Below are 26,157 nucleotides of genomic sequence, written 5' to 3' on the forward strand. Positions count from 1 at the left end.
ATTGTCTCCCATTATAATGTACAGCGCTGAGCAAACCGTTGGCGCTATATAAATACTGTATAATAATAATAATATAATTTAGCTTTTGTAACTTATATAGTAAAGCACTGTGCAAACTGTTTACGATATATAAATTCTATAAAATAATAATCTAGACCAGCCTTTCCCCATTTTTATCATGCAGGAACCCTTTAAAAAGTTTTCAGGTCTCAGGGAACCCCCACTAAAAATATCTACAGCTAAGGTACATTTTCTTGATCAGCAGGTTGTAGAGAGTTTAAATAATAAAGAATAAGATGTACTTAACCCTTTTCACTTCCCCTGTTTTAAAATAAAACGATCTTCAGTGACATTCATGAAATTAAACAAATATTATGTTGAAAACTGTAATTATCCCTTACTATGGTGGTCAGTGTAGGCTACAGATCATTCTGCCACTGCTTTCTGCTGAAGGAACCGCCATCAACCTCTGGATCAGCTCCACTGAACCCCCATTGTAGCGCCTATACACCTAGTTGAGAAAGGCTGGTCTAGATTGATATAAAACATTTATGGACAGCCTGTACACCTCATGCTTTCTGTATTCTTAGGAAAGTCACTACTGATGGTAACTGCCTGAAAGCATGGATATTAACATCCTAAGTAATGGCATTTCAGTACATAAGCTAATGGAATAACACTTGAGTAGATGGGAGCTATTGAACATAAAAGGTACATCTGGTAGCATACTCTCCAGATTCTTTCTGTATTTGCAAGGCTGTAGTAGAATGGTTGCACATCAGGCTCCTAGATTCCTCATCTACAGCCTGCTTTCATCCCAGGAACCGTTTAAAACTTGTAGAGGATATATGGGATAAAGGGCTCCAAAATCACAGTGAATATCTGCCTAGATTCAACCACACTTGGTAAATGTGCCCCCAATTTCTTGCGTATGATTTATAAATATATCTGCACATGGAACAACCCTACCATCAAAGGACACTTTACTAGGTTCACCTGCTCTATAAGGCAAATAGAACTACAGACATGGTCAACATTATAACGTTGGACACAATGGAAACCCGTAAATTGAAAAAGAAAAAAAAAAAAAAAAAAAGAATGTACCTCTGTCTTGTAGAATTACCACCTTCAAGTAGTTCATCCTTCTCAGAGTTATCTATCGCCAACTTACAAGAAAGATTTGCCTTCCTCCACACAGTCTGATTGCTGAGATAAACGTATTACATATATTATTAGACATAAAAGCAATACATTGGTCAATTCTATATAGCGATATTATAACAAATCTACAGCTTTGACAAATCTGGACAAGGCAGAGCAATTATAATGTGCAAAAGAACTCACAGCAGTTTTAAGCAAATTTTAGAAAATTTGAGAGGATATCCCTTTATCAGACAACTAGGTGACAAAGGAAAAGATCTTTAAAGGATAGGTTCACCTTTTGAATAAAATAAAAATAAATAAATGCACTTTTTTTGCAGGTAAAAAAAAATGCATTTTTATTTTTAGGAGCCTGCAGAGCATTGCACCCATGATCAGCAGATCACAGGTGCAACCTCAGGCTCCAGCAGACTCTCAGTATAACTGTTTGCCTGTACCTCCCTTACAATCTACCTGAGAGCAGGAAGATCAATGGAATACCACCATACTCAATGGAATACTCACCAGCGCCTTTGCAGTTCATTGAAAAATACAAGCTGTCAGCCACAACTGATGATGTACTTGCAGGCAGTCATTCAGGGGGATTGGGGGAGAGGCTGCAGATGCTGGAACATGTTACATGTTCCACCCTAAAAACAGGTGGAACATGTTCCATAGGTGAACTTATCCTTTAAAACTTGTGTTGCTGTTTCGTTTCTACAGTTACACGTGGCAGCCAATCGCATTTCAGCTTAATTTGATCAGATGTTGATTACTGCACCTTGTCTTACATACTTGTGCCTTATCTTACTGAAAAGGCCTTCATGGTAAATGAAAAAGCAAGATAACATGAAAATATAGGCAGGACAACAGCATAACACTGACCTCAAACAGATCGGAACACACAAGTTATGCGGATGGTTTGGTATACCAGCAAAATACAGAAAGGAAGAACAAACTATAGTGCAAACTAGAGTTACGTGTAGAAACTTCAGCATGGTAAGTCTAGCAGGGCAACATGTACAAGAAGTCCAAGAACAAAGAGCACCAGGACTTCCCCACACCTGGAGTATGATTAAAGTAGAATTATAGGCAAAAGGAAGGGCTATAACCCCTCTCAATGTATTTTTTGCTATGTGTGTTCCACTGGGGAGATTTACCTTCACATCCTATCCCATAGGCAAAACTACACAGGAAGTGAGAAAATGTCCGCAAATAAAAGGGATTTCCTTGGGGAATTACAGGTCACCAGAATTAGTGGAAAATTTTCCCTTTATTGCTTTTCTGGGGGCAACCCAAAATGTGGGGTTTCTTTTACTGTCACTTTCTATGATAACGGTAAGCAGGACAAATAGTGAGGATAAATCTCCCTTACGGGGCACAGACAACAATAAAAACCTGACAGGTGTTCTCATCCCTCTCCACTCTATCCAAAACTAAAAAAAAAAAAAAAAAATGGTTTCCTTTAGTTACACTTTAAGTGATGCAGTACCTAAACTACACCAACACTAATGTAGTTTGGGACCATTTTTAGCTGACATTACATGCTCAGAAAACTTGGCCTAGTAATTTCAGATTTAAAAATCACCCTAAATAAAAAGTTTCTTTAACACCGTACTTTCTTTGGCATTGGATAGTTTGTAGAAGTGTTGAAACCCCTGTCAGGATTGTATTGCTAGAGTACATGCATGAGAGGTGCCAGACTTCAAAATATTACATCTACATCCATTGCTAGTGTCAATCTCATCTTTCAAGCTAAATCATTTTGGTGAGACTGCCCCACTCAACAAGGGACTCAACGCATGAGAGATTTTATTGCTGACCATGTAAACAATGGGCAGATCTGGTCTCCTTATTTGCCCCAGTGACCAGGACTGCTGTTAGAAACAACGGGGCCCCATACAGCCTACTTGGCAGCCCCCCCCCCCCCCCCAATAAAACACAGTTTACTATGCTTCATTTATGAATGAACACAGTGAGTGATCAGTATATATCACTCATTGTGTTCATTCAGGAAAGGGCCTGGTAAATGTGACATATTTACTGGACCCTTCCCCCAATTCTCCATCCTGAAGATTCCTATTGTGTGCTTGCAGCTGTCGGTGGTGAGGAGGAAAGACAAGCAGCACTGCGGAGATGGGGGCACACAGGGGGGCCTTGGCAACAGGGGGAAACATATGGTGAACAGGGAGAGTGATGGTTGTGGTGGGGGGCAATTACTGGAACCGATCCCCTCTATGGTTCTCTCTGCAGCAGCTGAAACCAAAGGGAGGGATAGGAAAAGAAACCAACTTTCAGCTGCTGCAGAGAGAGCCATACAGGGGATCGGTTCCAGTAACTGCAACCCCCCCCCCCGCCATGCTGGTCATCCTCCCTGCCCACATCTGATTCACCCATCTGCCTTGGGCCCCCCTGCTGGCCTGGGCCTGTACAGGAGGACCACCTTACCCACAGCCCTGCCAGTGACCAGTGCCACCAATACAGAAAATGATAGGAAAATGCAAAATGTTACAGTTGTCATTAATCAGAAGGGGAGTAGAAATTTCCCCATTGGGTACGTCTGTTCTGATGGAAAATGTGTAAAAGGGGATTTCCCTTCTCATTGGATAGATTTCTTCCCTTTCTTCGTTCTCCAAGTGATGGAATATCTGCACAATGGAATACAAGCAGCAAAAAACTGATGGGTTTTATCTATTCCCTGCTTGACAGGCTTTGGGTTGACATACAGTTCAGCTAAACCTTTGCTGCAATACCCACCTGAGCATCTGCTTTTTGTGGCATCCCATCTCTTTCAGCAAAGTTTGCTTGTCTGACTCCTTGTCTTGTTCCTTGGCCATCTGCTCCAGGTCCTTTCAGGTAAAGCATATTACACACATTAAAGCTGAACTCCAGGCAGATAAAAATCCACAGATTAATGTAGCTCTATATTCATTAATACACACTTCAATATTTTAATTGCAAGCAGTGTATGTACCTAAACTTGACTTGATTTCAGCATCTTTCAATCCTCTGTACAGTAAGCAGCAGTCAGATTGGAAGATAGTGATACAGCACTGGGAGACAATCAGGTGTGCTGCGTGCAGAAAAGGAATATGATCATAGAGAGAGATGGCAGAGGGATGACCTCATCAGTCTGCTGCTGCTCTTTAACTAAAATCTAGTTCCTTCAGGGCTCATTTACATGGCTGTTCAACAGCAGTACACTGCCCAGATCAGCATATTACTGGGGCAGGTCTGGTGAGGGGTTTATGTTCAGCTGTGGTTGTTCCGCCTGTACAAATCTATGACAGGTTGACACTGTCTGCACCTGCTCATATATAATCACATAAAGGAGCGATTATCTGTGGTTAGAGATAGATGAGCAACCCTGAATGCAAACTGCATACAAAGCCGCTCATCTCTGCCAAGCCAAATCTTGTGAGCGATTACATGTGAACAGTCACCAAAATGGTCGTCCTGTCACTAGGTTTTTCAGGCTGAATGGCCACAGCCAAACTTAAACCCCTGCCTGTACTTACCGCAGGAAAAGCTTATCTTGGCAGTGTATAGCCATTAATGGCTGTGTAAATGACTTCTAATAGAAATCCCCATTTGTAGCCTCCTCTTACCTGTATCCTCAGTCTCAGGAGCTGGAACTTCTCTTTTACTTGGGCATTGAGGTCATTTAGTGCGCTGATCGGTCCGGGGCATTCCCTGATATCCTGTAAACAGTGGAGAAAATTAATGTATAGTACCCTATAGGTGTGTGTGTATATATATATATATATATATATATATATATATATATATATACACATACATATACATACATACATACATATACACACACATATACACAGTTATGTCCATATACGTTTGGCACAAATTTGATACTTTTGGCTCTGTATGCCACCAGAATAAGTTAGAATGAAACAATCCAAATGAACTTGAAGCGCAGACTTTCAGCTTTAATTCAAAGGGTTGAACATAAATATCAAGTACAAATTTTAGGAACTACAACCATTTTTATGTCAGGGGCTCAAATGTAACTGGACAAATTAATATAATCATAAATAAAATGTTAATTTTTTAATATTTTGTTGAGAATCCTTTACTGGCAATGACTGCCTGAAGTCTGGAACCCATGGACATTACCAAAGACTGGGTTTCCTCCTTTCTGATGCTTTGCCAGGCTCTAATTGCAGCTGTCTTCAGTTGTTCTTTGTTTGTGGGTCTTTCTGCCTTTAGTTTTGCCTTCAGCAAGTGAAATGCATGCTCAATTGGGTTGAAAGCAGGTGATTGACACAGCCATTGCAGAATATTCCACTTCTTTTGCTTCAAAAGCTCTTGGGTTGCTTTTGCAGTGTGTTTTGGATCATTGTCCATCTGTACTGTGAAGCGCCATCCAATCAACTTTCCTGCATTTGGCTGAATCTGGGCTGACAGTATATCTCTAAACACTGCAGAATTCATCCGACTGCTTCTGTATTCTGTCACATCATCAATAAATACCAATGACCCAGTGCCACTGGAAGCCATGCATACCCATGCCATCATATTGCCTCCACTATGTTTTACAGATGACGTTGTGTGCTTTGGATCATGAGCTGTTCCAAGCCTTCTCCCCACTTTTTTCTTCCCGTCATTCTGGTACAGATTAATCTTAGTTTCATCTGTCCAAGGAATGCTTTTCCAGAACTGGTCTGGCTATTCTATCCTTCAGGCTTATGAATGGTTTGCACCTTGTGGTGAACCATCTGTATTTACTCTCGTGAAGTCTTCTCTTGATTGTAGACCAGGGGTCCTCAAACTACAGCCCGCGGGCCACCTGCGGCCCGCCGAGGCCGTTTATCTGGCCCACCGGCAGGGGCGTATTTTCCGCCAGGAAGGGACACTAAGTACAGGGGCGGGCAGGGGGCTGCTGTACCTTACCTGGCTCCGGTCCCAGTTCCACGACGATCCAGTCCAGGAAGCGCTGCTCCTTCATTCACTCTGGCCACTCACTCACTCCTGCCGCTCGTCTCTGCCTCCTCACCGGTGATTGGGCAGAACTGTAGCTCAGGAAAGGCACACAGGTGGCCAATCACCTGCGAGGAGGCGGAGCCGAACGGCCCCACGAACATCGAGTGAGGGAGAGGCCGGAGTGAAGAAGGACAGCAGACAGGTAAGTGTGCCGTGCTGATGGTGCTGCTGCAACCAGGTATGCTGGCTGCAGCAGCACCATGCTGGAGCAGGGGTCAGCAAGTTAAAGTGTCATTGGTGTCAGTGGGAGGAATAGTGCCCCATCATTGGTGTCACTGATACAACCGTGGAACACTATTCCTTCCCCCACTGACACCAATGATGGGGTACTATTCCTTCCACTGACACCAATGTTGGGACACTATCCCCCCCCACTGACGGGGCACTATTCCCCCCCCCCCCCGCTGACACCAATGACGTACTATTCCTCCCACTGACACCAAAGATTGTACACTATTCTTCCCACTGACACCAATGATGAGACACTATTCCTCTCACTGACACCAATGTTGGGACACTATCCCCTTCCCCCACTGACACCAATGATGGGGCACTATTCCCCCCCCCCCCCACACACACACTGACACCAACAATGGGGCACTTCCTCTCCCCACTGACACTAATGATGGGGCACTATTCCTCCCACTGACACCAATGATGGGGCACTATTCTTCCCACTGACACCAATGATGGGGCACTAATCTTCCCACTGACACCAATGATGGGGCACTAATCTTCCCACTGACACCAATGATGGGGCACTATTCTTCCCACTGACACCAATGATGAGGCACTATTCTTCCCACTGACACCAATGATGGGGCACGTTTCTTCCCACTGACACCAAAGATGGGGCACTATTCCTCCCACTGACACTAATGATGGGGCACAATTCCTCCCACTGACACCAATGATGGGGCACTATTCCACCCACTGACACCAATGATGGGGCACTATTCCTCCCACTGACACCAATGATGGGGCATTATTTCGCTCCATAAGACACACTTCAGGGGAAATGTCTGTGTGTCTTATGGAGCGCCCGGCCCAGTATTCCCGCCGCCGTTGTATGTCCGCAGTCTCTGGTCATCTCCTGTACTGTGTCTGCATTTGTTCACAGTCTTTTTTTTTTTTTTTTAAACTATAGTCCGGCCCTTCAACGGTCTGAGGGACAGTGAACTGGCCCCCTGTTTAAAAAGTTTGAGGACCCCTGTTGTAGACTATCCTGGAGAGTGTTTTGCACTTGTTTGGATGTTGTGAATGGGTTTTTCTTTACCATAGAGAGGATCCTGCCATCATCCACCACTGTTGTCTTCCATGGACGTCCATGCATAAAAATGCTTCAGAGCTCACCAGTGTGTTCTTTCTCCAGAATATACCAAACTGATGATTTGGCCACTCCTAATGTTGCTGCTATCTCTCTGATGGACTTGTTTAATTTTTGAAGCCTTACAATGGCCTGTGTCACTTGCATGGGTAGCTCCTTTGAACGCATGATGTAGGTTCACATCAATAGATTCCAAATGCAAATACCACACTTAGAATCAACTCCAGATCTTTTATCTGCTTAACTAATGAAGAAATAACAAAGGAGTAGCCCACACCTGGCCATGAAACAGCTTTTGATGAAATTTTCCAATTACTTTTGGTCCCTTGAAAAAGGGGGGCTGGCTAATTCCTAAACCCTTCCTCCAAATTGGGTCTACATACCCTCAAATTAAACCTGAGAGTGTGCACTTTCAACCCATATCCATTATATAACTATAGCTTGAATATGTTTTGGTGAATACCTGAAAAAACTAACATTGTGCCTGTGTCCAAATATATATAGACCTAACTGTGTGTGTGTATGTGTATATATATATATATATATATATATATATATATATATATATATATATACACACACACACACACACACACACACACACACACACATACATATATATATATACACATGTACACACATATATATATACATACACACATACAGGTGAAACTAAAAAAATTAGAATATTGTGCAAATGTTCATTTGTTTCAGTAATGCAACTTAAAAGGTGAAACTAATATATGAGATAGACTCATTACATACAAAGCAAGATAGTTCAAGATAGTCATAATTGTGATGATTATAGCTTACAGCTCATGAAAACCCCAAATCCACAATCTTAGAAAATGAGAATATTGTGAAAAGGTGCAATATTCTAGGCTCAAAGTGTCCCACTCTAATCAGCTAATTAAGTCATAACACCTGCAAAGAGTTCCTGAGCCTTTAAATGGTCTCTCTGTCTGGTCCATTAGGAATCACAATCATGGGAAAGACTGCTGACCTGACAGTTGTGCAGAAAACCATCATTGACACCCTCCGTAAGGAGGGAAAGCCTCAAAAGGTAATTGCAAAAGAAGTTGGATGTTCCCAAAGTGCTGTATCAAAGCACATTAATAAAAAGTTATGTGGAAGGGAAAAGCGTGGAAGAAAAAGGTGCACAAGTAGCAGGGATGACCGCAGCCTGGAGAGGATTGTCAAGAAAAGGCCATTCAAAAGTGTTGGTGACTTTCACAAGGAGTGGACTGAGACTGGAGTCAGTGCATCAAGAGCCACCACACACAGACGGATCCTGGACATGGGCTTCAAATGTCATATTCCTCTCGTCAAGTCACTCCTGAACAACAAACAACGTCAGAAGCGTCTTACCAGGGCTAAAGAAAAACATACTTGGTCTGTTGCTCTGGTCCAAAGTCCTCTTTTCTGATGAGAGCAACTTTTGCATCTCATTTGGAAACGAAGGACCCAGAGTATGGAGGAAGAATGGAGAGGCACACACTGCAAGATGCTTGAAGTCCAGTGTGAAGTTTCCACAGTCTGTGCTGATTTGGGGAACCATGTCATCTGCTGGTGTTGGTCCACTGTGCTTCATTAAGTCCAGGGTCAACGCAGCCATCTACCAGGAGATTTTGGAGCACTTCATGCTTCCTTCCGCAGACGAGCATTATGGGGATGCTGACTTTATTTTCCAGCAGGACTTGACACCTGCCCACACTGCCAAAAGCACCAAAACCTGGTTCAATGACCGTGGGATTACTGTGCTTGATTGGCCAGCAAACTCGTCTGACCTGAACCCCATAGAGAATCTATGGGGCATTGCCAAGAGAAAGATGAGAGACATGAGACCGTACAATGCAGAAGAGCTGAAGGCCGCTATTGAAGCATCCTGGTCTTCCATAACACCTCAGCAGTGCCACAGGCTGATAGCTTCCATGCCACGCCACATTGAGGCAGTAATTGCTGCAAAAGGGGCCCAAACCAAGTACTGAGTACATATGCATGCTTATACTTTTTAGAGGTCCGATATTGTTCTATGTACAATCCTTGTTTTATTGATTGCATGTAATATTCTAATTTTCTGAGATTGTGGATTTGGGGTTTTCATGAGCTGTAAGCCATAATCATCACAATTATGACAAATCACGGCTTGAACTATCTTGTTTTGCATGTAATGAGTCTATCTCATATATTAGTTTCACCTTTTAAGTTGCATTACTGAAATAAATTAACTTTTGCACGATATTCTAATTTTTCGAGTTTCACCTTTATATATACATACATACACACACACACACACACACGTCAAGGTGTTGTCAGGCATATTGTAACCAGGCTTTTTTGTATCATTGTCACAGCAAATGCTTCTTTCTGGCAACTCAACCATGCAGCACATTTTTGTTCAAGTATAGTCGTATTGTGCTCCTTTAAAACAACACACACTGTCTTTTTCCAGAGCAGTGTGCATCTCTCCTGAGGTTACCTGTGAGTTTCTCTTTGTATTCTGAACAATTCTTCTGGCAGTTTGGCTGCAATCTTTCTTGGTCTACCTTACCGTGGCTTGGTATCAAGGGATCTCTGAATTCCATTTCTTAAAAAGTGATTGAACAGTACTGATTGGCATATTCAATGCTTTGGATATCTTTTTATATCCTTTTCCATCTTTATAAAGTTCCATTACCTTGCTACAAAGGTCTTTTGACAGTTCTTGTCTGTTCCCCATGACACAGTATCTAGCCTGCTCAGTGCATCCACATAAGAGCTAACAAACGTATTGACTTTTTATACACAGACACTACTTGCAATTTAAAAAGCCACAGATGTGGGAAATTAACCTTTAATAACCGTGATTCTTGTGAGCTGCTATGCACACACTACTGAAATATAATGCTTATATAATGAATCGCCCATGCTATGCACACTCCCATAAAATGTGTTATGATTGAAAACCTCTCAAAAAGTGCCGCACTTCACCCACCTATGCACCAATCAATACTACCATTCAATTTCAAATTTCAAAAATTGTACATGTGAATCATGTGATTCTAAAATGACTTCAAATAATTATACATAAATGTGCAAACTAAAATATTCTTTACCTGTTGTTGGATTTGAAAAAGGAATATATTTTCATATTATAATCAACCCTACTAGAACGAACACCTACCGCATGTGTGAAACCCTATTCCTGTAATAAGGTGCATCTCTTTTTATCTGGAGGTTCAATGACGTTTTTAACCAGCACATCTCTCAAATTTGGGGCTCTCTTGTATATCAATCTTGGTTGTTCTGGTAAAATAGTACTCAAGTGTCTATCCTGTTTAACCACTTCCCATCCGGCCCATGTATATAAACGGCCAGACGGGAGCAGTGCAGGGGTGGGTGGCTGTTTATAAATGGCCTCCCAGCTCCCTGGCAGTGAGCAGCACCGCGATCCGGTGCCCGCTGTGTCCTCAGGACACAGTGGAATACCGATCATTTTATGGGACCTCTGTGTGAGGTCCCGATCATGTGATCACTGATTGGCCAATCAGTGATCACATGAAGAGTAGTAAGCAAGATGTCACTTCTGACATCATTGCTTACTACGTGTGAAATCTGTGAATGATCAAAGGTCACATGGTACAAGACTATTCACAATAGCCTTGTACCATGTGACAAGCTGTGACCAATCACAGCTCACACAGTATTTGTCAATGGCTGCAAGAATGCAACCAGAGAGAAGGAAAAATTATTGCTTTTACAGCCTTTATGGGTGTAAAAGCAATCGGTGTAAAAAAAACAAAAAAAATCTTCATAACCCCCACAAGTAGTACAGTGTCACTATGGTGACACTGTACTGCTAGGGTGACAGTATGTAAAAAACAAATAAAAAAAAAATAACAATATAAAAAAATAAAAATGTAAAATAAAATTTAGAGAAATTATAATTTTTGGTTATAAACTAATTTGGGTTTTTTTTTTTTTACTAAAAAGACAACTGAATAAATTTCGGCTAAGATTTATGAAGAAAGATTATTTATTTGCAAAATTTTATAAGAAAAACCCTTTTTTTCAAAATGTTTGGACTTTTTCATTTATATAGCAAAAAAAATAAAAATCCCAGTGGTGAATAAACACCACCAAAATAAAGCTTTATCCGTCTCAAAAAAATGCTAAAAAATTCATATGGATACAGTGTTGCATGAATGCGCAATTGTCATACAAAGTGTGGTAGCACTGAAAGGTGAAAATTGGCCTGGAAAGGAAGGGGGTAAAAGTGTCCGGTCTGGAAGTGGTTAAGTACCTGCCAGTATTTCCGCACAATATATTCTTCTGCCTTACATTGTGTATTATACCCCAACACTATCGGTAATTCCATTCCTGCCTTCTCATTCTGCTTGTTTTTATCCTATGTTAATTCTCCTCTACTTATCTTACTTAACTTCTCTTTTATTTTTTTTATTCTATTTGAATGATCAGGAAATAGATGTTATTTTAAAATGGATATGGAGGATTCCAACCTCACACTATTCATGCCATGACTGTAGAGGTCCATCATAGTGATTATCCACCAGAGTAGTAGTTACGGGGGTACACTTCTAAGTGGAGATGTAGATAGGCATCTCATGCATAATATTATCTAGGTACACCTAGTGTAGTAGTTATATATTAAGCATAGATGCATCCGCAGTATTTTTATCCACCATACATGTCAGGGTGCATATTTTGACATCTTTCAGGATCGTTCATGATGCATAGGAGCATAAATCATGATGTGAAGATCGTGTGTTTTGGATAGCAATGGGCCATGGAAAAATGGTGACAATTCACCTAGTAAAGAGCTACAAGAAAATGGTGCCAGCCGTTATATAAGTGGGAGGGAGCGCTGTGTCATCCAATCATTCCAGCTGAGGAAGCCACGTGACCCTGTGGCGTAACGCATAGGGAAGGGGCTTTGACGTCACGACACTGTTTGGACACAGTAACAAGATAGCTAGCTACAGACTATCTGTATGGATGTGCATTTTGCAGTACTCAACGATATATATAGTGTGGTGCACTCAGACACCTTATAAATGTGAGTGTGAATACGGAAATTATTTTAAAAGGATAAGCACTATGTTTTGGTGATCTCTCCCCTATACATAAATACCTGAGGACGATCGATAAGGAGGAGGAGAAAAGGTGGAATTATTTAGGAGTGCAGACCCATCCATCCGGATAATAGCACCAGTCCTAATAGAAGGGCACAAGCTGTATATGACCTCACCTAGTGGTTTGGTCATATAAACCAGGTGAGAGAATATCTGGTGGAGGGGATTTGATATCACATTTGGATATTAATTTCAAGCACAAGCGGTGTCGGAATAATCGTTAACACAACGGAAGGTCATTCCTTATAAGAAGAAGCTTTCAAGTGATTGTTTGGATTTTCTGGACTGTTCATGGACCTTTTAGTTTGCACACTTACTGTAAGTATAAATATTTGAAATAATTTTAGAATCACATGATTCATATGTACAATTTTGGAAATTGAGATTGAATGGTAGGATGGTAGGATGGATTGGTGCATAGGTTGGTGAAGCGGGGCAATTACCTTTAATTGGCATTTTAACCTGTGTGTGTCACCTAGTGTGTCTGTACCAAGGCCAAACATTCCAGAGTATGTAAACTTTCGATTACTCTTGGTTCACATCTGCGAGGGTGGTGCAGATGCGGGACCCGCACAAATACCTGCAGCCACACCACCCACAAAGAGCAATGTGGGACCCACGAGCAGGTGCCATTAATTCTAATGGCACGTCGCCCGCACTGGAAATAGCAACCATACTGGGAACCGAGGTCCCCGTGCGGGCTGTGGTTTCCAAAGAAGTGCAGGGACTTCTTCCCTGCGTGTCCCGGGGCACGGAGTCCATTCAAATGAATAGGCTCTAATGCCAGCACAAATCACAGCCTCACATATGTGAACCAGGGCTTAGGGCTATTTCGGGGATTTCTGTTATAATTTAAAAAACAGCCGAACAACTATGTCATAATAAATGGCTTCATATGTTCACGATCCTTTAATAAAAGACAGTTGTATGGCATGATCATATTTTCAATATAAATGCCAATATTTCACAATTTCTGCTGAGGTATCCAAACTTTTGGGCACAACTGTATAATGTATATGTATATATCTGTTTCCTAACCACTTGCCCTCCTGAGGATTTACCCCCCCTCCTGACCAGGCAATTTTTGTGATAGGGCGCTGTGGTACTTTAACTGACAATTACGCGGTCATGCAACGCTGCACCCAAATTAAATTTACGTCCTTTTTTTACCACAAAATAACTGTCATTTTCCAACTGTCAAAAATAACTGTCATTTTCCAACTGTCATTTTCCAACTGTCATTTTCCAACTGTCAAAAATAACTGTCATTTTCCAACTGTCAAAAATAACTGTCATTTTCCAACTGTCAAAAATAACTGTCATTTTCCAACTGTCAAAAATAACTGTCATTTTCCAACTGTCAAAAATAACTGTCATTTTCCAACTGTCATTTTCCAACTGTCATTTTCCAACTGTCATTTTCCAACTGTCAAAAATAACTGTCATTTTCCAACTGTCATTTTCCAACTGTCATTTTCCAACTGTCATTTTCCAACTGTCATTTTCCAACTGTCATTTTCCAACTGTCAAAAATAACTGTCATTTTCCAACTGTCATTTTCCAACTGTCATTTTCCAACTGTCATTTTCCAACTGTCATTTTCCAACTGTCATTTTCCAACTGTCAAAAATAACTGTCATTTTCCAACTGTCAAAAATAACTGTCATTTTCCAACTGTCATTTTCCAACTGTCATTTTCCAACTGTCATTTTCCAACTGTCAAAAATAACTGTCATTTTCCAACTGTCATTTTCCAACTGTCATTTTCCAACTGTCATTTTCCAACTGTCAAAAATAACTGTCATTTTCCAACTGTCATTTTCCAACTGTCATTTTCCAACTGTCAAAAATAACTGTCATTTTCCAACTGTCATTTTCCAACTGTCAAAAATAACTGTCATTTTCCAACTGTCATTTTCCAACTGTCATTTTCCAACTGTCATTTTCCAACTGTCAAAAATAACTGTCATTTTCCAACTGTCAAAAATAACTGTCATTTTCCAACTGTCATTTTCCAACTGTCATTTTCCAACTGTCAAAAATAACTGTCATTTTCCAACTGTCATTTTCCAACTGTCATTTTCCAACTGTCAAAAATAACTGTCATTTTCCAACTGTCATTTTCCAACTGTCATTTTCCAACTGTCATTTTCCAACTGTCATTTTCCAACTGTCAAAAATAACTGTCATTTTCCAACTGTCAAAAATAACTGTCATTTTCCAACTGTCATTTTCCAACTGTCATTTTCCAACTGTCAAAAATAACTGTCATTTTCCAACTGTCATTTTCCAACTGTCATTTTCCAACTGTCAAAAATAACTGTCATTTTCCAACTGTCATTTTCCAACTGTCATTTTCCAACTGTCAAAAATAACTGTCATTTTCCAACTGTCATTTTCCAACTGTCATTTTCCAACTGTCATTTTCCAACTGTCAAAAATAACTGTCATTTTCCAACTGTCAAAAATAACTGTCATTTTCCAACTGTCATTTTCCAACTGTCATTTTCCAACTGTCATTTTCCAACTGTCATTTTCCAACTGTCAAAAATAACTGTCATTTTCCAACTGTCATTTTCCAACTGTCAAAAATAACTGTCATTTTCCAACTGTCATTTTCCAACTGTCATTTTCCAACTGTCATTTTCCAACTGTCATTTTCCAACTGTCATTTTCCAACTGTCAAAAATAACTGTCATTTTCCAACTGTCAAAAATAACTGTCATTTTCCAACTGTCATTTTCCAACTGTCATTTTCCAACTGTCAAAAATAACTGTCATTTTCCAACTGTCATTTTCCAACTGTCATTTTCCAACTGTCATTTTCCAACTGTCATTTTCCAACTGTCAAAAATAACTGTCATTTTCCAACTGTCAAAAATAACTGTCATTTTCCAACTGTCATTTTCCAACTGTCATTTTCCAACTGTCAAAAATAACTGTCATTTTCCAACTGTCATTTTCCAACTGTCATTTTCCAACTGTCATTTTCCAACTGTCAAAAATAACTGTCATTTTCCAACTGTCAAAAATAACTGTCATTTTCCAACTGTCAAAAATAACTGTCATTTTCCAACTGTCAAAAATAACTGTCATTTTCCAACTGTCAAAAATAACTGTCATTTTCCAACTGTCATTTTCCAACTGTCATTTTCCAACTGTCATTTTCCAACTGTCAAAAATAACTGTCATTTTCCAACTGTCATTTTCCAACTGTCATTTTCCAACTGTCATTTTCCAACTGTCAAAAATAACTGTCATTTTCCAACTGTCATTTTCCAACTGTCATTTTCCAACTGTCATTTTCCAACTGTCAAAAATAACTGTCATTTTCCAACTGTCAAAAATAACTGTCATTTTCCAACTGTCATTTTCCAACTGTCATTTTCCAACTGTCAAAAATAACTGTCATTTTCCAACTGTCATTTTCCAACTGTCATTTTCCAACTGTCATTTTCCAACTGTCATTTTCCAACTGTCAAAAATAACTGTCATTTTCCAACTGTCATTTTCCAACTGTCATTTTCCAACTGTCATTTTCCAACTGTCAAAAATAACTGTCATTTTCCAACTGTCATTTTCCAACTGTCATTTTCCAACTGTCATTTTCCAACTGTCAAAAATAACTGTCATTTTCCAACTGTCATTTTCCAACTGTCATTTTCCAACTGTCATTTTCCAACTGTCATTTTCCAACTGTCAAAAATAACTGTCATTTTCCAACTGTCAAAAATAACTGTCATTTTCCAACTGTCAAAAATAACTGTCATTTTCCAACTTTCATTTTCCAACTGTCATTTTCCAACTGTCATTTTCCAACTGTCAAAAATAACTGTCATTTTCCAACTGTCATTTTCCAACTTTCATTTTCCAACTGTCATTTTCCAACTGTCATTTTCCAACTGTCAAAAATAACTGTCATTTTCCAACTGTCATTTTCCAACTGTCATTTTCCAACTGTCAAAAATAACTGTCATTTTCCAACTGTCAAAAATAACTGTCATTTTCCAACTGTCAAAAATAACTGTCATTTTCCAACTGTCATTTTCCAACTGTCATTTTCCAACTGTCATTTTCCAACTGTCATTTTCCAACTGTCAAAAATAACTGTCATTTTCCAACTGTCATTTTCCAACTGTCAAAAATAACTGTCATTTTCCAACTGTCAAAAATAACTGTCATTTTCCAACTGTCATTTTCCAACTGTCATTTTCCAACTGTCATTTTCCAACTGTCAAAAATAACTGTCATTTTCCAACTGTCATTTTCCAACTGTCATTTTCCAACTGTCATTTTCCAACTGTCAAAAATAACTGTCATTTTCCAACTGTCAAAAATAACTGTCATTTTCCAACTGTCATTTTCCAACTGTCATTTTCCAACTGTCATTTTCCAACTGTCAAAAATAACTGTCATTTTCCAACTGTCATTTTCCAACTGTCATTTTCCAACTGTCATTTTCCAACTGTCATTTTCCAACTGTCATTTTCCAACTGTCAAAAATAACTGTCATTTTCCAACTGTCATTTTCCAACTGTCATTTTCCAACTGTCAAAAATAACTGTCATTTTCCAACTGTCAAAAATAACTGTCATTTTCCAACTGTCATTTTCCAACTGTCATTTTCCAACTGTCATTTTCCAACTGTCATTTTCCAACTGTCAAAAATAACTGTCATTTTCCAACTGTCATTTTCCAACTGTCATTTTCCAACTGTCAAAAATAACTCATTTTCCAACTGTCATTTTCCAACTGTCATTTTCCAACTGTCAAAAATAACTGTCAAAAATAACTGTCATTTTCCAACTGTCAAAAATAACTGTCATTTTCCAACTGTCATTTTCCAACTGTCATTTTCCAACTGTCATTTTCCAACTGTCATTTTCCAACTGTCATTTTCCAACTGTCATTTTCCAACTGTCAAAAATAACTGTCATTTTCCAACTGTCATTTTCCAACTGTCAAAAATAACTGTCATTTTCCAACTGTCATTTTCCAACTGTCATTTTCCAACTGTCATTTTCCAACTGTCATTTTCCAACTGTCATTTTCCATCTGTCAAAAATAACTGTCATTTTCCAACTGTCATTTTCCAACTGTCAAAAATAACTGTCATTTTCCAACTGTCATTTTCCAACTGTCAAAAATAACTGTCATTTTCCAACTGTCAAAAATAACTGTCATTTTCCAACTGTCAAAAATAACTGTCATTTTCCAACTGTCAAAAATAACTGTCATTTTCCAACTGTCATTTTCCAACTGTCATTTTCCAACTGTCATTTTCCAACTGTCAAAAATAACTGTCATTTTCCAACTGTCATTTTCCAACTGTCAAAAATAACTGTCATTTTCCAACTGTCATTTTCCAACTGTCATTTTCCAACTGTCAAAAATAACTGTCATTTTCCAACTGTCATTTTCCAACTGTCAAAAATAACTCATTTTCCAACTGTCATTTTCCAACTGTCATTTTCCAACTGTCAAAAATAACTGTCATTTTCCAACTGTCATTTTCCAACTGTCAAAAATAACTGTCATTTTCCAACTGTCATTTTCCAACTGTCATTTTCCAACTGTCATTTTCCAACTGTCATTTTCCAACTGTCATTTTCCAACTGTCATTTTCCAACTGTCAAAAATAACTGTCATTTTCCAACTGTCATTTTCCAACTGTCATTTTCCAACTGTCATTTTCCAACTGTCAAAAATAACTCATTTTCCAACTGTCATTTTCCAACTGTCATTTTCCAACTGTCATTTTCCAACTGTCAAAAATAACTGTCATTTTCCAACTGTCATTTTCCAACTGTCATTTTCCAACTGTCATTTTCCAACTGTCATTTTCCAACTGTCAAAAATAACTGTCATTTTCCAACTGTCATTTTCCAACTGTCAAAAATAACTGTCATTTTCCAACTGTCATTTTCCAACTGTCAAAAATAACTGTCATTTTCCAACTGTCATTTTCCAACTGTCATTTTTCCTTTTTTGTCAAATCCTTAGCAGACACGCACTCCACATTCATTGGTGATGTTTAAAATTGAGATTAAGGTGGATTATCTTTGTTTTCTATGGACTGACAAAGGTGAATGACAGAAGGGAATGCCCATAGCATATAATGGGACACAAAATAGATACACCTTTGCAGGCAAATTTGAAAAACATTGCAATGTAACCTTTCCCCACAGGTGTTCCCCAATCACAGCAGATTGTAAGAATAAAATGATCTGGGATTATAGCTGTGTTCTAGGGAATGACAAAAAGGAATGCCCATATAGTACAATGGGAAGCAAACTGTGGCCTGGAGTCAGAAACATTACACATATCAAATAAATCCTTAGCCGACATACTCTCCATGTGCAGTGGTGATGTTGAAAATTGAGATGAAGTGGGATTATCACTGTTTTCTATGGAATGACAAGGGTGAATGACAAAAGGGAATGCCCTTTTTTCTGCAACTGAAACGCACTGGAACTGCAAGCACTGATGTGAACTATGACATTGACAACCATATAACCTACTTTCTGTGCGCTTTAGATGCAGAAAAAAAAGCAGCTGAAATGCATGTAGTGTGAACTGGCCCTAAAGTGGGATTATTATGGTTTTCTTGTAGAGTGCATTGGCTAAGGATTTATTTGATATGTCTAATGGTTCTGATGTCAAGTCACATCTTACTTCCCATTATACTCTTTCAGCATCTGTTGTCATCTATCTATGTCATTCCCTAGATAACAGCAAATCATTTCAATCCTACAATCTGCTACTCTGCTTGGGGAACACCTGTGAGAAAGATTAAATTGTTATATGTCTGCAAATACATTCATATTTTGCTTCGCATTATACTCTATAGGCATCCTTCTCTGTCATTCACTCTTGCCATCCCATAGAAAGCAATGATAATCCCACTTAATCTCAATTTTAAACATGGCCACTGAATTTGCAGAGTATGTCTGCGAATGTTTTTTTTTTTGTCATACACCTAATGGTTTTCACTCCAAGCCACGTCTTGCTTCCCATTAAATTCTATGGGCATTTGCTTCTGTCATTTGCCCTTATCATTCCATAAAAAAAACAATGATAATCCCACTTCATGTCAATTTTAACCACTTGCCCTCCGGAAGATTTACCCCCCCCCCCCCTCCTTCATGACCAAGCCATTTTTTGCGATATGGTGCTGCGTTACTTATGACGCAGCACCTCCTGGGAAAACATCTCGTCCCTCCGGGAGGGCATCATATGATGTACTTCCCGGATCGCACTTTGCGCATGCCCTCAGGGCCGCTCTGTGGCAAGATCTGTCACCGGCCATGTACCTCGGACATGTCCAATGACAGATCTGTGTACCGGCCCCGTTGCCAGTACCATGTGACCCGCTGTGACCAATCACAGCAGGTCACATGACAGTTGTATACAATGGATGGTTTCCTTTTATGCCATCCATTGCATACAACTGTGTCAAGCTGTGAATGTTCACAGTGATCGGCATGCACAGGGTGGACCAATTACAGCCCATCTGTGTCATGATATTACCCGTGGCCAATCACAGCTAATCACAACAAAAAAACCTGAATCAATCAATTTCATTCAGTTAAATGCTTGCTTATAGCAAAGAAATTCTTTGCTATAAGCAATCAAATTGTGCTAAAAAAAAATAAAAATACTGATTACTTCCCCAAAGTAGTACAATGTTACTATGGTAACATTATACTACTTTGGTCATTGTGTAATATGGAAAAAAAAAATCTTAAAAAAAAGAAAAAAAATTTAAAATTATCTTTTTTTTTTTTTCATACTGTCACCAGTCAGTGTCCCTGATCACCATCACACCAGTTATATGCTGACACTGTACTGAACTGGAGACAGTATGTAAAACAAAATTGTGAAAGTAATTTTTTTAATTTCTTCATTGTCCGAAAAATAACAAAAAAAATCACAACTTAAAAAAACTCGCCACGCCTCTTATGAAATACGTTGGACTGTCTACTCTGCAAAAAGGGCTCATTTGGGGGATATCTGTACTGTTCTGACATTTTTGGACCTCAAGAAATTAGATTGGCTGTCAGTACTTCAGGATTGATCAATATTCAGATCTATACCATAGTTTGTGAACTCTATAACTTTCCTACAAACTAAAAAATACATCCTAATTTGGGTTATTTTCACCAAAGACATGTAGCAGAATACATCTTGGCCTAAATTTATGAACATTTATTTGCAAACTTTTATAACAGAAACAAAGAAACTTTTTTTTTCAAAATTTTCTGGCTATTTTTGTTAATTTAGCAAAAAATAAAAACCCCAGTGGTGATTAAATACCACCAAAAGAAAGCTCTAGTTGTGTGAACAAAATGATAAAATTTTAGTTCGGGTGCAGTGTTGCATGACCGCGCAATTGTCATTCAAAGTGTGAGAGCGCTGAAAACTGGCCTGGGCAGGAAGGGGGTAAAAGTGCTCAGTATTGAAGTGGTTAACTGACAATTGTGTGGTCATGCAACGCTGTACTTAAATTAAATTTCTGTCCTTTTTTCCCCCCACAAATAGAACTTTCTTTAATCACCTCTGCGGTTTTTTTTTTTTGCCCTATAAAAAAAAAAAAGGACCGACAATTTTGGAAAACAATGTTTTGGACTTATTCTATAAAACATATCCAAAAACAAATTTAAAAAATTTAATTTTGTTAGAAATTCAGCCCAAAATGTATTCTGCTACATGTCTTTGCAAAACAAAATCCCAATACGTGTAAATTAATTGGTTTACGTGAAAGTTATAGCGTTTACAAATGGTGGTATGTATATTGGATGTTTTTACTTATTTTTAATTTTTTTTTCTATTTCTCCGCTATAAAACATACCCAATGAAAAAATGTTAAAAATAAAATTTCTTCATAAATTTAGGCCAAAATGTATTCTGCTACGTCGTTGCTAAAAAAAAAATAATCACAATACATGTAAATTAATTGGTTTACGTGAAAGTTATAGTGTCTACAAATGGAAATATATATATATACTGGAATATTTTTTTTTAGACTAGTAATGGACTTCGATCACTGAGAGGGAACTGACTAACTGCCACTGACATGCCCAAGGACACTAATACCGTGATCAGTGCTAATAAAAAGCACAGACACTGTACTAATGACACCGGGCAGGAAGGGGTTAACATCTGGGGGTGATCAAAGGGTTAACAGTGCGTGTGGGGGGGGGGTTACTACGGAGACATGCTGTGCAGAAAAATACAAAGCAGAATGTCTTTGCTGGCAGGAGAGACCTGTGTTGTTTACACACAGATATCTCCCCTCTCAGCTTTACACGGCAATCGCCGGGTGCCAGCAGGGAATGTCTGGCCAGGACCTGGTGATTGACATCCCTAGCCGTGTGTGTGCACTCCCTACCTGGAACTGAATCACGTGTATATAAATGTGATTTTGTGCTGCCCTTCTGCCCTGGAGCAGTACTTCTACTATAGGGAGGCGGGAAAGTGGTTCCCCATTAAACATGGAGAGTATGTCAGCTAAGGATTTATTTGGAATGTTGAATGGTTCTGACTCCAGGTGACATCTTAGTTCCCATTATACTCTATGGGCATTCTCTTTTGTCATTCCCTAGAAAACAGCTATAATCCCAAATGATTTCAATTTTACAATCTACTACCCTACTTGGAGAACACCTGTGGGAAAGGTGAAATCACTGCTCCGATTTGTCTACAAATGAGTTTATATTTTGTTTCCCATTATATGCTATGGGCATTCCCTCTTGTTCCAGTATTGTCGATGTGCATTCCAGTGCCCTGTTAAACGCTTACCATCTGCCCTATAGCAGAAGTACTGCTACAGGGCAGGACGGGTGTGCAAAATCACGTATATATACATGATTTTGCATTTCCGGGTAGGGGGGCATGCGCGTGTCCTACCCACGTCACCATTTGTGGCCTCAACTGTGAATCACCGGGTCCCGTCCGGTGATTACTCTCTGGCGGCCGGTGATTGCTGAGCATCTGCGACGGGGGGGGAGAACTGTTTGTAAATAAAATAGTTCTCTCTCGTCAGCTCCTGCACACTGCTTTGCATGGCTGTGCATAGCAGAGCCATGCAAAGCAGTGTGCTTACAGTGAAGCACAAACACACCGCCCCATAGTAAAACAGCACACAGTTAACCCTTTGATTGCCCCCTCATGTTAACCCCTTCATGCCCAGTGACAGTAGTACAGAGTCAGTGCTTTTTATTAGCACTGATCACTGTACTGGTGTCACTGGAGAGGTCAGTGACACCAAGTCAGTTCCCCCCAGTGTTAGAATGCCCGCCGCAGTTCCGCTATAAGTCGCTGATCGCTGCCATTACTAGTAAAAATTAAAAAAAAAAATCCCAGTATATATAGGGCAGCACAGTGGCTAAATGGTTAGCATTTCTGCCTGGCAGTACTAGGGTCTCTGGTTCGACCCCCAACCATGGCACCACCTGCCTGGAGTTTGCATGTTCTCCCTGTGCTTGTGTGGGTCTCTTCCGGGTACTCCAGTTTCCTCCCATACTCCAAAGACATGCTGGTAGGTTAATTGGCTCCTGTCTAAATTGGCCCTAGTATGTGTATGTATGAATGTAAGTTAGGGACCTTAGATTGTACACCCCTTGAGGGTTAGGGACTGATGTGAATGTACAATATATATGTAAAGCACTGCGTAAATTGACAGCGCTATATAAGTACCTGAAATAAATACCGTATTTGCCGGCGTATAAGACGACTTTTTGACCCTTGAAAATCTTCTCAAAAGTCGGGGGTCGTCTTATACGCCGGTACACATGTTTAGGGGGGCTGCGGCATTAAGTACAGGGGTTTGCAGGGGCTGATGTCTCTTACCTGGATCCAGTCCCACGACGATCCGGTCCAGGAAGCGCGGCGTCTCCTTCAGTTCGGCCACTGGATGTTCGTGCGGCTGCTCGGCTCCGCCTCCTCACCGGTGATTGGCCGCCAGAACTGTAGCTCAGGAAAGGCACACAGGCGGCCAATCACCGGCGAGGGGGCGGAGCCGAGCGGCCCCGCGAAAATTGAGTGCCGGGGCAGCAGGTAAGTGTTCTGTGTAGAGGTGCTGCTGCAACCACATATGCTGGCTGCAGCAGCACCATACGAGAACAGGGTCAGCAAGTCTCAGTGGCAGGAATAGTGCCCCATCATTGGTGTCACTGATACCAATGATGGGGCACTATTCCTCCCACTGACACCAACGATGGGGCACTATTCCTCCCCCCCACTGACACCAACGATGGGGCACTATTCCCCCCCCCACTGACACCAACGATGGGGCACTATTCCACCCCTTACTGACACCAATGATGGGCACTATTCCACCCCCCACTGACACCAATGATGGGGCACTATTCCACCCCCCACTGACATCAATGATGGGGCACTATTCCTCCCACTGACATCAATGATGGGGCACTATTCCTCCCACTGGTGTGCATTGGAAGAGGGGTAGTCTTATACGGCGAGTATAGCCCAAACACTACATTTTAGCAGGAAAAGTAGGGGGGTCGTCTTATACGCCCAGTCGTCTTATACGCCGGCAAATACGGTATATACTGTCTTTTGTAAATTTCACATAAATCAATTCATTTACACGTGTTGGGATTTTTTTTTTTTAACAAAGACATGTCGCAAGATACATTTTGGCCTAAATTTATGACGAAGTTTGATTTTTTTATTTTTTTTACTGAACATGTTTAATAGCAAAAAGTAAAAAAAAAAAACTATAGTTTTTTTCCTCAAAATTGTCAGTCTGTTTATAGCGCATAAAATAAAAAAAAAATCACAGGCAATCAAATACCAAAGAAACAAAAGCTCAATTTGTGGGGAAAAAAGGACGTAAATTTCACGTACACATACACCTCTTCTGTATTAGGATTGATCTCATGTTTACATCACTATCAGACGTGATCAGGATCACATGTAAACAAGAACACCCAATCCATCCATCAGGGTTGTCACCCCATCCCTTTAAACCCGAACACATATGAATTACCCAGGTTCTGGAACTGATTATGGTGGTAATTACACTCATTTGGTGCATTAAATCAGCCTCAGAAGCTGTGTCAGAACCTAGAATCCATTGATTGATATGAGGAGCTGTCAGCACACAGCGCTCAGTCCCCCCCACCCCCCCGTACACTGACACCCCGGCATCCCATCTACCTGGATCAGCGCTTTTATCTCCAGGTCATACTTCACGATCTCCTGGTGACAGATCTCTACGTGGACATCCCGGGAAGACGCCATGACTCGTGTACGGACTCCGAACAGGGACAAATCTCCTCCACTCAGCATCATGTCTGTCTCTGCTGCCACCTGCGGGCTACAAGGAGGATATTCCGTACCATTACCGCTGTCGCCACCTACTGGCTACATGTAGGAACTGCAGGTCAGACTCCCAGCTGGAGATAAGGCATACACTGCCTGAGGCTCAGAGTTCACTAAAACATCCAATAGCTCTTTTCTATTCATCTTCCGGGTTTCACACCTGGATGTGTACCGTTTAACTGCTTGCCACCTGAGGTATTTTTTTTTCAATTTTTCAGTTACATATAAAAATCAACATTTTGTTTCCAGAAAATTACTTAGCACCCCCAAACATTATACATTTTCTTAATGCAGGGCCCAGGAGAATATACCACTCAGAAAAATTAAAGAAACACTTTGGAATCAGAGTATAGCATCAAGCCAATTAACCACTTGCCTACCGGGCACTTTCACCTCGTCTGTCCAGGTCAATTTTCAGCTTTCATCACTGTAACACTTTGACAGTTGTGCAGTCATGCAACGCTGTACCCATAGGACATTTTTATCACTTTTTTCACACAAATAAAGATTTCGTTTGGTGGTATTTACTCGCCACTGGGGTTTTTATTTTTTGTAATATAAACAAAAAAAAGCAAAAAAATTGAAAAAAAAGTTCCTCTTTGTTTCTATTATAAAATTTTGCAAACAGGTAATTTTTCTTCTTCACTGAGGTGTGTTGACGAGGCTGAACTGATAGGCAGCACTGGTGGGCACTGATATGCAGCAATGATAGACACTGATATGCAGCACTGACTGGCGGCACTGATAATCAGTGCAGATCTCTGTCACATTTGTCGGTTATCGGCAGTACTTTCCTCACACTGTGACAGCATGAGGAAAGTGCTGCTAATAACGGCCAACTGTGTTTACATTGTGATCTGCTGTGCCATTGGACACAACTGATCACGTGGTAAAAAAGCGCTGTGATTGGCCTTTTACCTAATCACGTGTTCAGCTGTGTCTGTAGGACACAGCGTTCACCAATAGCACCAGGTTCATGCCATTGGGGGAGCGTTCTGGGTGGACGTCTATGGATACCCTCCCAGATCTGGACAAGTGTGCTGTAGCCATCTATCGGCTATAGCACGGTTGGGAAGCCGTTCAACTCCTGGGATATTGATCTGGTCAGTTAAGTAGCAGAGAGGGTTGTTAATCAGTTTCAGCTGATCATCTTTTCTGACTGTTTTTCACTAGTTTTGCATTTGTCTAGGGTCAGTGTCACTACTGGTA

General features: G+C 40.2%; 1 protein-coding gene across 1 annotated transcript in view; it reads right to left on the bottom strand.

Moving 5' to 3' along the window:
- Nucleotides 1–24,918, bottom strand: part of BNIP1 (BCL2 interacting protein 1) — a 41,310-nt gene extending 16,392 nt beyond the window's left edge. The window contains exons 1-4 of the mRNA XM_089687387.1: nucleotides 24,784–24,918; nucleotides 4,749–4,841; nucleotides 3,898–3,989; nucleotides 1,105–1,206 (exon numbers count right to left, since the gene is read on the bottom strand). Of these exons, the coding sequence (XP_089543513.1) occupies nucleotides 1,105–1,206; nucleotides 3,898–3,989; nucleotides 4,749–4,841; nucleotides 24,784–24,918 (422 nt within the window). The remainder of the gene's footprint in view (nucleotides 1–1,104; nucleotides 1,207–3,897; nucleotides 3,990–4,748; nucleotides 4,842–24,783) is intronic.
- Between the last annotated feature and the right edge of the window lie 1,239 nt (nucleotides 24,919–26,157).

This window comes from Staurois parvus, unplaced genomic scaffold (genome assembly GCF_062004578.1).
Source record: "Staurois parvus isolate SC_StPar_1 unplaced genomic scaffold, SC_StPar_1.0 ptg000424l, whole genome shotgun sequence".
NCBI classification, from domain to species: domain Eukaryota; kingdom Metazoa; phylum Chordata; class Amphibia; order Anura; family Ranidae; genus Staurois; species Staurois parvus.